The sequence below is a fragment of the Ascaphus truei genome, unplaced genomic scaffold (assembly GCF_040206685.1).
Source record: "Ascaphus truei isolate aAscTru1 unplaced genomic scaffold, aAscTru1.hap1 HAP1_SCAFFOLD_3196, whole genome shotgun sequence".
In the NCBI taxonomy this organism is placed as follows: Eukaryota; Metazoa; Chordata; class Amphibia; order Anura; family Ascaphidae; genus Ascaphus; species Ascaphus truei.
This window is the reverse complement of record NW_027456176.1, coordinates 10,620-24,148: the sequence shown is the minus strand read 5'-3', so window position 1 is coordinate 24,148 and position 13,529 is coordinate 10,620. Positions and strand designations below refer to the sequence as shown.

At 47.4% G+C, this 13,529-nt stretch overlaps 1 protein-coding gene across 1 annotated transcript; it reads left to right on the top strand.

Annotated features, from left to right (window-relative positions):
- Positions 1–1,557: 1,557 nt before the first annotated feature.
- Positions 1,558–12,601, top strand: LOC142483317 (uncharacterized). The gene is given in 4 exon segments (XM_075583417.1): positions 1,558–3,063; positions 10,899–11,574; positions 11,577–11,962; positions 11,964–12,601. Coding segments are annotated over 3 exon segments (1,032 nt in total). The 5' UTR covers positions 1,558–3,063; positions 10,899–11,021; the 3' UTR covers positions 12,057–12,601.
- The last annotated feature ends 928 nt before the right edge of the window (positions 12,602–13,529 follow it).

Sequence of the window (13,529 nt, the reverse complement as noted above, 5' to 3'; positions counted from 1 at the left end):
CATCTGGTCAGAGCATGAATTTGGTGCGGATCTCGTGCTATGGCGAAGATACATCGATGATGTGTTTTTCATCTGGAAAGGTAGTAGTGAAAACTTGAACCATTTCTTAAACTATATTAATACTAATGAGAGGAACTTGGCTTTTACAACTTGCATAGGAAATAACACGGTAGACTTCTTAGACCTTACTATTTACATAGAAGACACCAAACTAAAGACTAAAACTTTCTTCAAAAAAGTGGACTGTAACAACTACCTACTTAACACTAGCTGCCACCACAAAAAATGGTTAAAGAACATACCCCCAGGACAGTTTCGTCGAATTAGGAGAAACTGTAGCGATGACCATATTTATAGGGAACAATCCAATATTCTTAAGAAGCGTTTCATTGCTAAAAACTATGATAACGATAAGATGGATATAGCAATAAGAGAAGTAGGGGAGCTCGAACGTATTGAAATCCTTAAAACTAATCCACCTAAACCCAAAGAAGAGTTCAGCATCGCTTTCTTAACACAGTTTAGTCAGGATGCAGGAAGCATACAACAGATCCTGAATAAACACTGGCATCTCCTACAGGGAGACCCCACCCTGAAAGAGTACCTCCCAGAAAAACCGAAAGTCATCTATAAAAGGGCAGATAACATCAAAAGAAAGTTAGCACCAAGCCTCTTTAGAATGGAGAATAGAACAACAGGCCAGGACTCAAACTGGCTACAAACAGCCAAAGGTTTCCATAGATGTAATACATGCAAAGCATGCAAACAATGAAGTAAGGAAAAAATTCAGTTCAGCTCTAATACAACAGGAGAACAGTTCAAAACCGGCAGCTTCATTAATTGCAAATCAGAATTCGTAGTCTACCTTTTAAACTGCCCCTGTGGACTCCAATATGTAGGGCGCACCAGTCGACCCCTGCGGGTGCGTATTTTGGAACACCTAGGGAATATCAGACGGAAACTAATGACACATAGTGTCTCTAAGCATTTCGCACTACATCACCAAGGAGATCCGTCGGGCCTTGAATTTAGGGGCATTGAAGTAGTCCCCCCACATTGGAGGGGAGGCGACAGACTGACATCTCTATCAAGAAAAGAAACGTTTTGGATCTACAAATTGAAAAGCCTGGTACCCACAGGCCTCAATGTAGAGATAGACATTGCAGCCTTTCTCTGAACACCCATCAATCTGCTCCAAATCCCCCATTTGTAAACAATTTTTAAACAACTTTTATTTTTTAATATTTTATAAACATCTACTATTCTATAACATCTACTATTTTATTTTATTAAATTTCATTTACATCTACCTCTTTGTTTTAACACACACTGATCCACTTCCTCTCCAATCTCCAATAGGGCGCACGTCCCAAATATGAATCTACCTCGAACCAACCCTTGAGGACCAGAAATGATGCATACCATCGCGACAACCTCTGCAACATGAATTGAAGTTAGAAAGGAGTTATGAAGAATCTGGACTATACGTTTTGAACATTTTGAACTTTTTCACCACATGAGAGCTCCGCGTCGAAATCACCTATACAAGTGTTTTTCTAATATCAAATGTCTGTGTAAACCCATGCTCATGCATATTTGATATACTCTCGTCATCCGCTGGAATATACTTTTGCAATATATTTTAAACAATGACTCTACACTTAACTGAATACCGCACTATCCACAGTGTGGTAGAGATAATATTAGGGTTTTGAAGTAGCAATTTCGATATGCGGCCACTTGGTGGCAGCATTTGAAATATCTTTTAACTAACACGGAGATATTGAGTGGTACATTTTAGATAGCTGAATGAGGAAACCAAGATTTTGGGTGCCTAGGTTGTTCTACCCTTATGTCAGATGTAGTGGCTATAAACAGTAAGGTTTTTTAACCATCTTGATAATAATAATATTATATTTTTTCCGTCAAATATGTAATTCGTTATAACTTTTGTCACATAAATATATTTTTTGCTGTAATACACTCTGGCACATTTTTAAGTTACTTTAAAGGGATGTGTGCCACACTACCAAGATTGCTTAACTTTTACCATTAGGTTATGACAGTGTTGAGGTAATTTTCACATCCAGCCACATGGTGGCACTATTGTTTTACATATGTAAAGATTTTAACCAACAGAGAATGGTTTTAAAAATACTGCACACGGAGGAACTAAAAGATTCCAAATCACACAAATACCCCAATCAAATTCCAATTTCCACCGTTTTTTATTAAACTTAAAATGCTTCTAAGGACAAATACAATGATCATCTCTAAGTATTTTTTAAAATGTAGTTTTTATAATGTATTGATTTATTTTAATATATGCTTATCTAATTTTAATATATGCTTATCTAACCCATTATTTATATTTACAGGCACATCTCACTATCCCTGACATTAGGGGCTTCCAAAGGTAGCTCCTATAAAGAGATATAACCGTCTAAATTTAAACCATGCCCTTAATCCAGGTGTTTCTCCAATTAAACTAATGGGGGCACCTATAAATGCAGCACACAATGAGCATCCGGCAGGAACCTGACAAAGCTTATTGCGAAACGCGTAGTTCCCTGCCGGAGCTCATTGACAGAGGGACCCAGCACACTGCAGGACATCCGGTTCAGATCCCCCTTTCCGGTTCCGCTGCCGGACGCGCCAGTTGGAGCAAAAAACGGAGGAGGAGATCGTGCAGGAGTGCTCTGAGCGGATGATGCTGGGCAAGTGATTTTGTATATTCGTTTAGTGTGAGAGTCCTTTTTTGTGTTTGCTTCAGTACATCACATACTGTTTAGTTCATTGTGTTATCGTGTCATATATTGTTTTATACCTTTTAAGCACCACAACATGTATGCATAGTGTATGCACATGTCTTCACTGTTAACCCATTAAAGACCTTTTAATTCATTTTGACTTTTGGTTTGCACATTGCTTTTTGGTCATTTGGGATACGGGGAGAGGAGACACTCACACACCACACCCATCGGGGGACAACTCTGCTGAAACAACAGGACACCATCCATACAGGACATTACCCTCTGAGGGCAAGGACTCACATCAGGCCGTGTGAGTTTAATGTATATCTGAGACTCCAGTATATGAGTCTGTATTTACCCACACCAGTCAGCGTTGAGGGAGAGTCACCACACAAGCCCGTGTGAGTCACTGGATCCATATATTCTATGTATTCTGTGATTAGTTAGTGGGAACCCACCATCCATCCCACCACCGTCCACTCCTACCCCACCCCCCTACTCCCCCTTCCCACTCCCCCCCTCCCCTTTTTTTCCCCCCAATCCCCCAATGTGGACATGATACACTAATATCGTGTTTTATTCTTTTATTCTAGTCACCCCGTCACCCCAGTCAGTCACCCCGTCACCCCCCCCCCAGTCAGCCACCCCCCCCAGTCAGTCACCCCCCCCCCCCGAGTCCGTCATGCCTCCCCCCCCCAGTCAGTCATGCCTCCCCACCCCCAGTCAGGCCACCCCCCCCAGTCAGTCACCCCCGCCCCAGTCAGTCACCCACCCTCTCTCTCTCTCTGTGTATCACCCACCCTCTGTGTGTGTCACCCACCGTTTCTCCCCTCTGTGTCTCCCCCCTCTGTCTCTCCACTCTCTCTCCCCCCCACACTCTCTCTCACCCCCACACTCTCTCTCTCACCCCCACACTCTCTCTCCCCCCCACACTCTCTCTCCCCCCACACTCTCTCTCCCCCCCACACTCTCTCTCCCCCCCACACTCTCTCTCCCCCCCCACACTCTCTCCCCCCCACACTCTCTCTCCCCCCCACACTCTCTCTCCCCCCCACACTCTCTCTCTCTCCCCCCACACTCTCTCTCTCTCCCCCCACACTCTCTCTCTCTCCCCCCCACACTCTCTCCCCCCCACTCTCTCTCCCCCCCACTCTCTCTCTCTCCCCCCCACACTCTCTCTCTCCCCCCCACACTCTCTCTCCCCCCCACACTCTCTCTCTCCCCCCACACTCTCTCTCTCCCCCCACACTCGTCTCCCCCCCACACTCTCTCTCCCCCCCACACTCTCTCTCCCCCCCACACTCTCTCTCTCTCTCCCCCACACTCTCTCTCTCTCCCCCCCACTCTCTCCCCCCCACACTCTCTCCCTCTCCCCCCACACTCCCTCCCTCTCCCCCCCACACTCTCTCTCTCCCCCCCACACTCTCTCTCTCCCCCCCACACTCTCTCTCCCCCCCACACTCTCTCTCCCCCCCACACTCACTCCCTCTCCCCCCCACACTCTCTCTCTCCCCCCCACACTCTCTCTCTCCCCCCCCACACTCTCTCTCTCCCCCTCACACTCTCTCCCTCTCCCCCCCACACTGTCTCCCCCCCACACTCTCTCCCCCCCACACTCTCTCCCCCCCACACTCTCTCCCCCCCCACACTCTCTCCCCACCCACACTCTCTCTCCCACACTCTCTCTCTCCCCCACACACTCTCCCCCACACTCTCTCTCTCTCCCCCACACACTCTCTCTCTCTCTCCCCCACACACTCTCTCTCTCGCTCTCTCGCTCTCTCTCTCCCACGCGCGCTCTCCCACGCGCTCTCTCCCCCACACACTCTCTCTCTCCCCCACACACTCTCTCTCTCCCCCACACTCTCTCTCTCTCTCCCCCACACTCTCTCTCTCTCTCCCGCACACACTTTCTCTCCCCCCCACACTTTCTCTCTCCCCCCCACACTTTCTCTCTCCCCCCCACACTTTCTCTCTCCCCCACACTCTCTCTCTCCCCCACACTCTCTCTCCCCCACACTCTCTCCCCCACACTCTCTCTCTCCCCCACACTCTCTCTCTCTCCCCCACACTCTCTCTCTCTCCCCCACACTCTCTCTCTCCCCCACACTCTCTCTCTCCCCCCACACTCTCTCTCTCTCCCCCCACACTCTCTCTCTCTCCCCCACACTCTCTCTCTCTCCCCCACACTCTCTCTCTCTCCCCCACACTCTCTCTCTCCCCCACACTCTCTCTCTCTCCCCCACACTCTCTCTCTCCCCCACACTCTCTCTCTCTCCCCCACACTCTCTCTTTCCCCCACACTCTCTCTCTCCCCCACACTCTCTCTCTCCCCCACACTCTCTCTCTCCCCCACTCTCTCTCTCTCTCCCCCACTCTCTCTCTCTCTCCCACACTCTCTCTCTCTCGCCCCCACACTCTCTCTCGCCCCCACGCTCTCTCTCTCACCCACACTCTCTCTCTCACCCACACTCTCTCTCTCACCCACACTCTCTCTCCCCCACACTCTCTCCCCCCCACACTCTCTCCCCCCCACACTGTCTCCCCCCCACACTCTCTCCCCACCCACACTCTCTCTCTCTCACCCACACTCTCTCCCCACCCACACTCTCTCTCACCCACACTCTCTCTCTTTCCCCCACACTCTCTCTCTCCCCCACACTCTCTCTCCCCCACACTCTCTCTCTCCCCCACACTCTCTCTCTCCCCCACACTCTCTCTCTCCCCCACACTCTCTCTCTCTCCCCCACACTCTCTCTCTCTCCCCCACACTCTCTCTCTCTCCCCCACACACTCTCTCTCTCCCCCACACACTCTCTCTCCCCCACACACTCTCTCTCGCTCTCTCGCTCTCTCTCCCACGCGCGCTCTCTCTCCCACGCGCTCTCTCCCCCACACACTCTCTCTCTCTCCCCCACACACTCTCTCTCTCTCCCCCACACACTCTCTCTCTCTCCCCCACACACACTCTCTCTCTCTCCCCCACACACTCTCTCTCTCTCCCCCACACACTCTCTCTCTCTCTCCCGCACACTCTCTCTCTCCCCCCCACACTTTCTCTCTCCCCCCCACACTTTCTCTCTCCCCCACACTCTCTCTCCCCCACACTCTCTCCCCCACACTCGCTCTCTCTCCCCCACACTCTCTCTCGCTCTCTCTCCCACGCGCGCTCTCTCTCCCACGCGCGCTCTCTCTCCCACGCGCTCTCTCCCCCACGCTCTCTCTCTCCCCCACACACTCTCTCTCTCCCCCACACTCTCTCTCTCTCCCGCACACACTCTCTCTCCCCCCCACACTTTCTCTCTCCCCCCCACACTTTCTCTCTTCCCCCCACACTTTCTCTCTCCCCCACACTCTCTCTCCCCCACACTCTCTCTCCCCCACACTCTCTCCCCCACACTCTCTCTCTCCCCCACACTCTCTCTCTCTCCCCCACACTCTCTCTCTCCCCCACACTCTCTCTCTCTCCCCCCACACTCTCTCTCTCTCCCCCCACACTCTCTCTCTCTCCCCCCACACTCTCTCTCTCTCTCCCCCACACTCTCTCTCTCTCCCCCACACTCTCTCTCTCTCCCCCACACTCTCTCTCTCTCCCCCACACTCTCTCTCTCTCCCCCACACTCTCTCTCTCTCCCCCACACTCTCTCTTTCCCCCACCTTTCCCCCACACTCTCTCTCTCCCCCACACTCTCTCTCTCCCCCACTCTCTCTCTCTCTCCCACGCTCTCTCTCTCTCGCCCCCACGCTCTCTCTCGCCCCCACACTCTCTCTCTCACCCACACTCTCTCTCTCTCTCACCCACACTCTCTCTCTCTCACCCACACTCTCTCACCCACACTCTCTCTCTCTCCCCCACACTCTCCCCCCCACACTCTCTCCCCCCCACACTCTCTCCCCCCACACTGTCTCCCCCCCACACTCTCTCCCCACCCACACTCTCTCTCACCCACACTCTCTCCCCACCCACACTCTCTTTCCCCCACACTCTCTCCCCGACACTCTCTCTCTCCCCCACACACTCTCTCTCCCCCACACACTCTCTCTCGCTCTCGCTCTCTCTCCCACGCGCGCTCTCTCTCCCACGCGCTCTCTCCCCCACACACTCTCTCTCTCTCCCCCACACACTCTCTCTCTCTCCCCCACACACTCTCTCTCTCTCCCCCACACACACTCTCTCTCTCTCCCCCACACACTCTCTCTCTCTCCCCCACACACTCTCTCTCTCTCTCCCGCACACTCTCTCTCTCCCCCCCACACTTTCTCTCTCCCCCCCACACTTTCTCTCTCCCCCACACTCTCTCTCCCCCACACTCTCTCCCCCACACTCTCTCTCCCCCACACTCTCTCCCCCACACTCTCTCTCTCTCCCCCACACACTCTCTCTCTCTCCCCCACACACTCTCTCTCTCTCTCCCGCACACTCTCTCTCTCCCCCCCACACTTTCTCTCTCCCCCCCACACTTTCTCTCTCCCCCACACTCTCTCTCCCCCACACTCTCTCCCCCACACTCTCTCTCCCCCACACTCTCTCCCCCACACTCGCTCTCTCTCCCCCACACTCTCTCTCGCTCTCTCGCTCTCTCTCCCACGCGCGCTCTCTCTCCCACGCGCGCTCTCTCTCCCACGCGCGCTCTCTCTCCCACGCGCGCTCTCTCTCCCACGCGCGCTCTCTCTCCCACGCGCTCTCTCTCTACCACGCTCTCTCTCTCTCCCCCACACACTCTCTCTCTCTCCCCCACACTCTCTCTCTCTCCCGCACACTCTCTCTCTCCCCCCCACACTTTCTCTCTCCCCCCTACACTTTCTCTCTCCCCCCCACACTTTCTCTCTCCCCACACTCTCTCCCTCCCCCACACTCTCTCCCTCCCCCACACTCTCTCCCTCCCCCACACTCTCTCTCTCTCCCCCACACTCTCTCTCTCTCCCCCACACTCTCTCTCTCCCCCACACTCTCTCTCTCTCCCCCCACACTCTCTCCCCCCACACTCTCTCTCTCTCCCCCCACACTCTCTCTCTCTCTCCCCCACTCTCTCTCTCTCTCTCTCTCCCCCCCACACTCTCTCTCTCCCCCACACTCTCTCTCTCTCCCCCACTCTCTCTCTCTCTCCCCCACACTCTCTCTTTCCCCCACACTCTCTCTCTTTCCCCCATACTCTCTCTCTCCCCCACACTATCTCTCTCCCCCACACTCTCTCTCTCCCCCACACTCTCTCTATCTCGCCCCCACACTCTCTCTCTCGCCCCCACACTCTCTCTCGCCCCCACGCTCTCTCTCTCTCTCACCCACACTCTCTCTCTCTCTCACCCACACTCTCTCTCTCTCACCCACACTCTCTCTCTCACCCACACTCTCTCTCTCACCCACACTCTCTCTCACCCACACTCTCTCTCTCCCACACTCTCTCTCTCTCTCCCACACTCTCTCTCTCTCTTCCCCACACTCTCTCTTCCCCACACTCTCTCTCCCCCACTCTCTCTCTCCCCCTCTCTCTCTCTCGCCCCCACACTCTCTCTCTCCCCCACACTCTCTCTCTCCCCCACACTCTCTTTCTCCCCTACACTCTCTTTCTCCCCCACACTCTCTCTCTCCCACACTCTCTCTCTCTCCCACACTCTCTCTCTCTCCCACACTCTCTCTCTCCCCCACACTCTCTCTCTCCCCCACACTCTCTCTCTCCCCCACACTCTCTCTCTCCCCCACACTCTCTCTCTCCCCCACACTCTCTCCCACACTTTCTCTCTCCCCCACACTTTCTCTCTTTATCCCCCACACTCTCTCTCTCTCTCTGTCCCCCACACTGCAGCAAAGGTTATTCCCACCTTTCTCCTAGGGCAGGGATATCCAAACAATGTAATTCCAGCGCACAGCAAAAAGAGAGTCGGGTTAATAAAAAATAAAATAATTTATTTAAACCGCATTAAAAAAATAGAGGGTGCAACCTTTCAAGGATGAGGTGTGTATGTATATATATGTGTGTGTGTATGTATATACAGTATATGTGTGTGGACTGGGGGCGGGACTAGGTGGCGAGTAGATTTTTTGGTTGGGCGAGTAGATTTTTGGGTGATTTGTCGAACACTGTATATATATATATATATATATATATATATATAGCTTATTGCTGCAGCAAAGGTTATTCCCACCTTTCTCCTAGGGCAGGGATATCCAAACAATGTAATTCCAGCGCACAGCAAAAAGAGAGTCGGGTTAATAAAAAATAAAATAATTTATTTAAACCGCATTAAAAAAATAGAGGGTGCAACCTTTCAAGGATGAGTTGTGTATGTATATATATGTGTGTGTATGTATATACAGTATATGTGTGTGTGTATATATATACTTTTATTTTTAATTATTTTATTTTTTATTAACCCGACTCTCTTTTTGCTGTGCGCTGGAATTACATTGTTTGGATATCCCTGCCCTAGGAGAAAGGTGGGAATAACCTTTGCTGCAGCAATAAGCTTGAGAAGTATATTATTTATATTTTTTCTTACATTTTCTTTTGAAGATTTTTTGCACCATAATGTATGGCACTTTTTGTTAAACTGTTTTAATTGCTGTGTAGCACAAATCAGGAAAAATGATGTAAATACGGCAGAAACGTCGGTTCCTATTTTAATCAACCAAGTTAAGTCTACTGTAAGCTGTATATTTACCCATTTTTGGACATTAGTGGTGTCAAGTGTGGGGGTTTTGGCCCAGGATTACAGGGGTTAAACCCCATTAGGCCACCCTCTACTCTCACCTGAGAAGCAAGGGGTTAACTGGGCTGGAGTCCAGTAATGTGGTTTTGCCTTGCTTCAGCCATCCAACTGTTTATTCCCCTGTAAAAATTTATTGTTTCTGTTCCAGTGACTGCACCACACAAACACTGGAATCCATCCGGGAGGGCAAGGGTTAATAGTTGAATAGTGATTCTAGCCCTTTGTTTAAGTTACCCTCAAAGATGCCTGCCTACTAAGGAATGCGACCAAATGTTTAGGAAGCTGGAGTGGTTGGTGAGTGTTAAAACTCACACTTACAAACCATAGTATCCTGCCAGACACTCAATTTGGTAGACTGGCCAAACGCCCCTGATTTAGGAGTGGGGCTACAGAATGAGTGACCTTATTAAATATAAGAATATTATGAGATGTCCTCGGCTGAACATGCTATAAGTTACATATGTGTAAGCGGGGGGCCGAGCCGCAAATAATGATTACAGACACCTGCTGTTTAGCAGGTCCTATGAGACAGATATTAATATCTCTCTTAATTTTAGTATTACACTGTAATATTTAGTCTTATTGGGAGCGTCATGCGTGTCGGAATGTATTAATATGGCTCGCGTGCCAGTAAGTTTCACTGAACTGAAGTTATGACGTTATTTAGATAGGAAAAGCAGTTTTTAAACGTCCTTGGGTGGGAGGAGTTTTACTCTGAGGAAAACTGTCAACCTCACCACTGATTTATGAGAGGGGCTGGGTTTAGGTTGTGTTCAATGGGAAATAATTGTATAAGAACCAGGCTCAGCCTATGGCTATTGTCTTTCGTGTCTTGATGATTATGAAGATTGCTGTATGAACTGCCAGTCCAGATGTGACTGTTTCATCATTCCATCTTAAGTGAGTGTCCATATTTTGTCTGTCATTTGTATATCTCGTGTGTTCACCTTTTTCAAGGAATAAATTATATTTTATCATATCTAAGTCTCGTCCAGTTCAACCCAGTTATATTTTGGTGTGTATTATTAATAGCCTGTCTCAAAGCTACCGTCACAAGTGGTCAGATACTCGTGGGATGCCAATGGCTAGCTGGCCCCTTGAGCCACTAAAGGGTTAATATATCACAAAGTACAACAAAAGTTATTTGATAAGAACAATATATGAAGAACATTGATACAGGGAGTAATGTGATTTCTATTACTGGCGTGAGGAGAAAATATTTATTTCCATTTATGAGACATAATTGTAACATGATTAATTGGGGTGTTTTTTTTGCCTTCCTCTGGGTGAATGTAACGATAACAATGTAGCTTTAATTATGTTCAGTATGTTGCACGAGTAGAATTTTATAAAGGTTCAACTCAATGAACATATATCTCTCATCCAAATCTTCTCTGATGCATTGCAATGTTACATTAATACATTTTCTCACCATAGATGTATCTTCAGCACATGACTCGTCTGTGAGCAAGAAGCAACGTAAGAAATGTCCCAAACATCAAATTACATGAGGGGTTAATGGAAATATGTTTTAAGGACTTCAACATTGCATAAGTCTGTATGAGAATTGGAACAAGATTACCAGAAACTCGGCAGAGCATTTCTATACATCAACAGCCTTTTACTAAACTTACAGACACCGCAAGACAAGGAGAGGGTTTAAAGAACAGAGACATGAACCCCTACTGTGGGACATACGGTAATGTTATACCGCAGATAATCCATACAGGGAAGAAATCCTATAACTGCTCTGAATGTGGGAAAAGCTTCAATAAGAAATATCATCTTGTTACACACCAAATAATCCACACAGGGGTGAAGCCTTATAACTGCTCTGAATGTGGGAAAAGCTTCAGTCAGAAATCAAATCTTGTTACACACCAAATAATCCACACAGGGGTGAAGCCTTATAACTGCTCTGAATGTGGGACTAGTTTCCATGATCAATCAAGTTTTTGTAGACACCAAAGAATCCACACAGGGGAGAGACCCTATAACTGCTCTGAATGTGGGAAAAGCTTCATTAAGAAATCGCATCTTGTTACACACCAAAGAATCCACACAGGCGTGAGACTTTCTAACTGCTCTGAATGTGGGAAAAGCTTCAGTAACAAATGGCTCTTGTTACACACCAAAGAATCCACACAGATGTGAGACCTTTTAACTGCTCTGAATGTGGGAAAAGCTTCAAGCAGAAATCAATTCTTGTTACACACCAAAGAATCCACACAGGGGTGAGACCTTATAAATGCTCTGAATGTGGGAAAAGCTTCTGTCAAAAATCAAGTCTTGTTACACACCAAAGAATCCACACAGGGGAGAAGCCTTATGATTGCTCTGAATGTGGGAAAAGCTTCAGTCGGAAATCGCATCTTGTTACACACCAAAGAATCCACACAAGGGAGAGGCCCTATAACTGCTCTGAATGTGGGAAAAGCTTCAGTCGGAAATCGCATCTTGTTAGACACCAAACAATCCACACAGGGATGACACCCTATAAACTGCCCTGAATGTGGAAAAAGCTTCAGTAAGAAATCACATCTTATCTCGGGAGATCTCAGACTTCTCTGCTGTCGATGCCGGCTCCATTCTTGATCAAAATCTCACTCCTACTCTGTACTCTGAACAGTCACGACTTTGGACTCCTTCCCCCCCTCGTACATAGATACACATTCTCTACTGTTTAAAATGCATTCAATTTGTATTAATTATGGGGTATATTTTAGTGCAATTCACTAAGGCTTCTTCAGGAGTTAATGTGGGTATATCTGTCCCTACCTTCTTTATAGGCACTTCCCTGTTTCTATTGGTTCCCATAAGCGCAATCCAATTGATTGAGAAACATCTTGATGTAATATTTCTCTTCTACATTGAGTTTGTATACTATGTAACATACTTTGTGTATCTGCACTATTCTATATAGATTATAAAATATAACTTGTGTGATTATAGATAACCAGATCTGTGTCTTTAACATTCAGAGATTGGTTATATCTCTATTTAACACTTCTCTTTGCATTAAGTTTATGCTATGGATTCTGTGTTATATTGTACTATTTGGGGTTTCAGTATATTCCCACTGCTATATGTATTACTCTGTGTATTAGATTTTAAGTAAAGAATTGTGCAAATTAAGATAACCCCGATCTGTGTCTTTAATTATTAGACACATTAGACAGTGAATCTCTTTCCCCTCTATATACACTATTTGAGGGACTATATGTGTCTGATTATTTAAGATGTCTTTTTTCAACAAATGTAGTTCATCAATATTTGTTGATTTAAATTCTTTCCTTTACATTCAAATTATGAGTGATATGTGTGATTTAAGATATTCCTATCTAGGTCTTTATTTATTAGACATAAATGGACTATATATCTTTCTTTATTAAATTCAGTGTGATTTAAGATATTCCTATGTCTTTATTTATCAGACATAGATGGACTATATATCTTTCTGAGGTTCGTTACTGTATTAAATTCAGTGTGTGATTTAAGATAATCATTCTTTGTCTCTAATTAGATATGTCTTTCTATACATATACTGTATAAGTGATACTTATTCCTAATGGGGATAGTAACATTCTCTATTGAATATATTCATCCTTTCTTTAAGGGTGTAATTTCCAATAAGCTGCCACTCTTACAGTAGTTTGTGAATTAAACCAACTTTATTCTAAGTAGTGATACCATGTTAAATATGCATCAAATTGTCTGCCCTTTATTAACATGGCTGCAAAGTAACAGTATATACCCAGCGGAGTTTGTATTGATTTATATGTATGGGACAAGGAATCAGATGGTGGTTATGTTATGATATAACAGTAAATCCTTCTCCTGAATGTATACTGATTATTGTTAGGAGTACCAATTACATTTCAGTGCACAGTATTACAACTGTCACAGACACGATGCACAGCTATCTCTCACTCCCTGACACACACACGATGCACAGCTATCTCTCCCTGTCACACACACACACACGATGCACAGCTATCTCTCACTCCCTGACACACACACACACACGATGCACAACTATCTCTCACTGTCACACACACACGATGCACA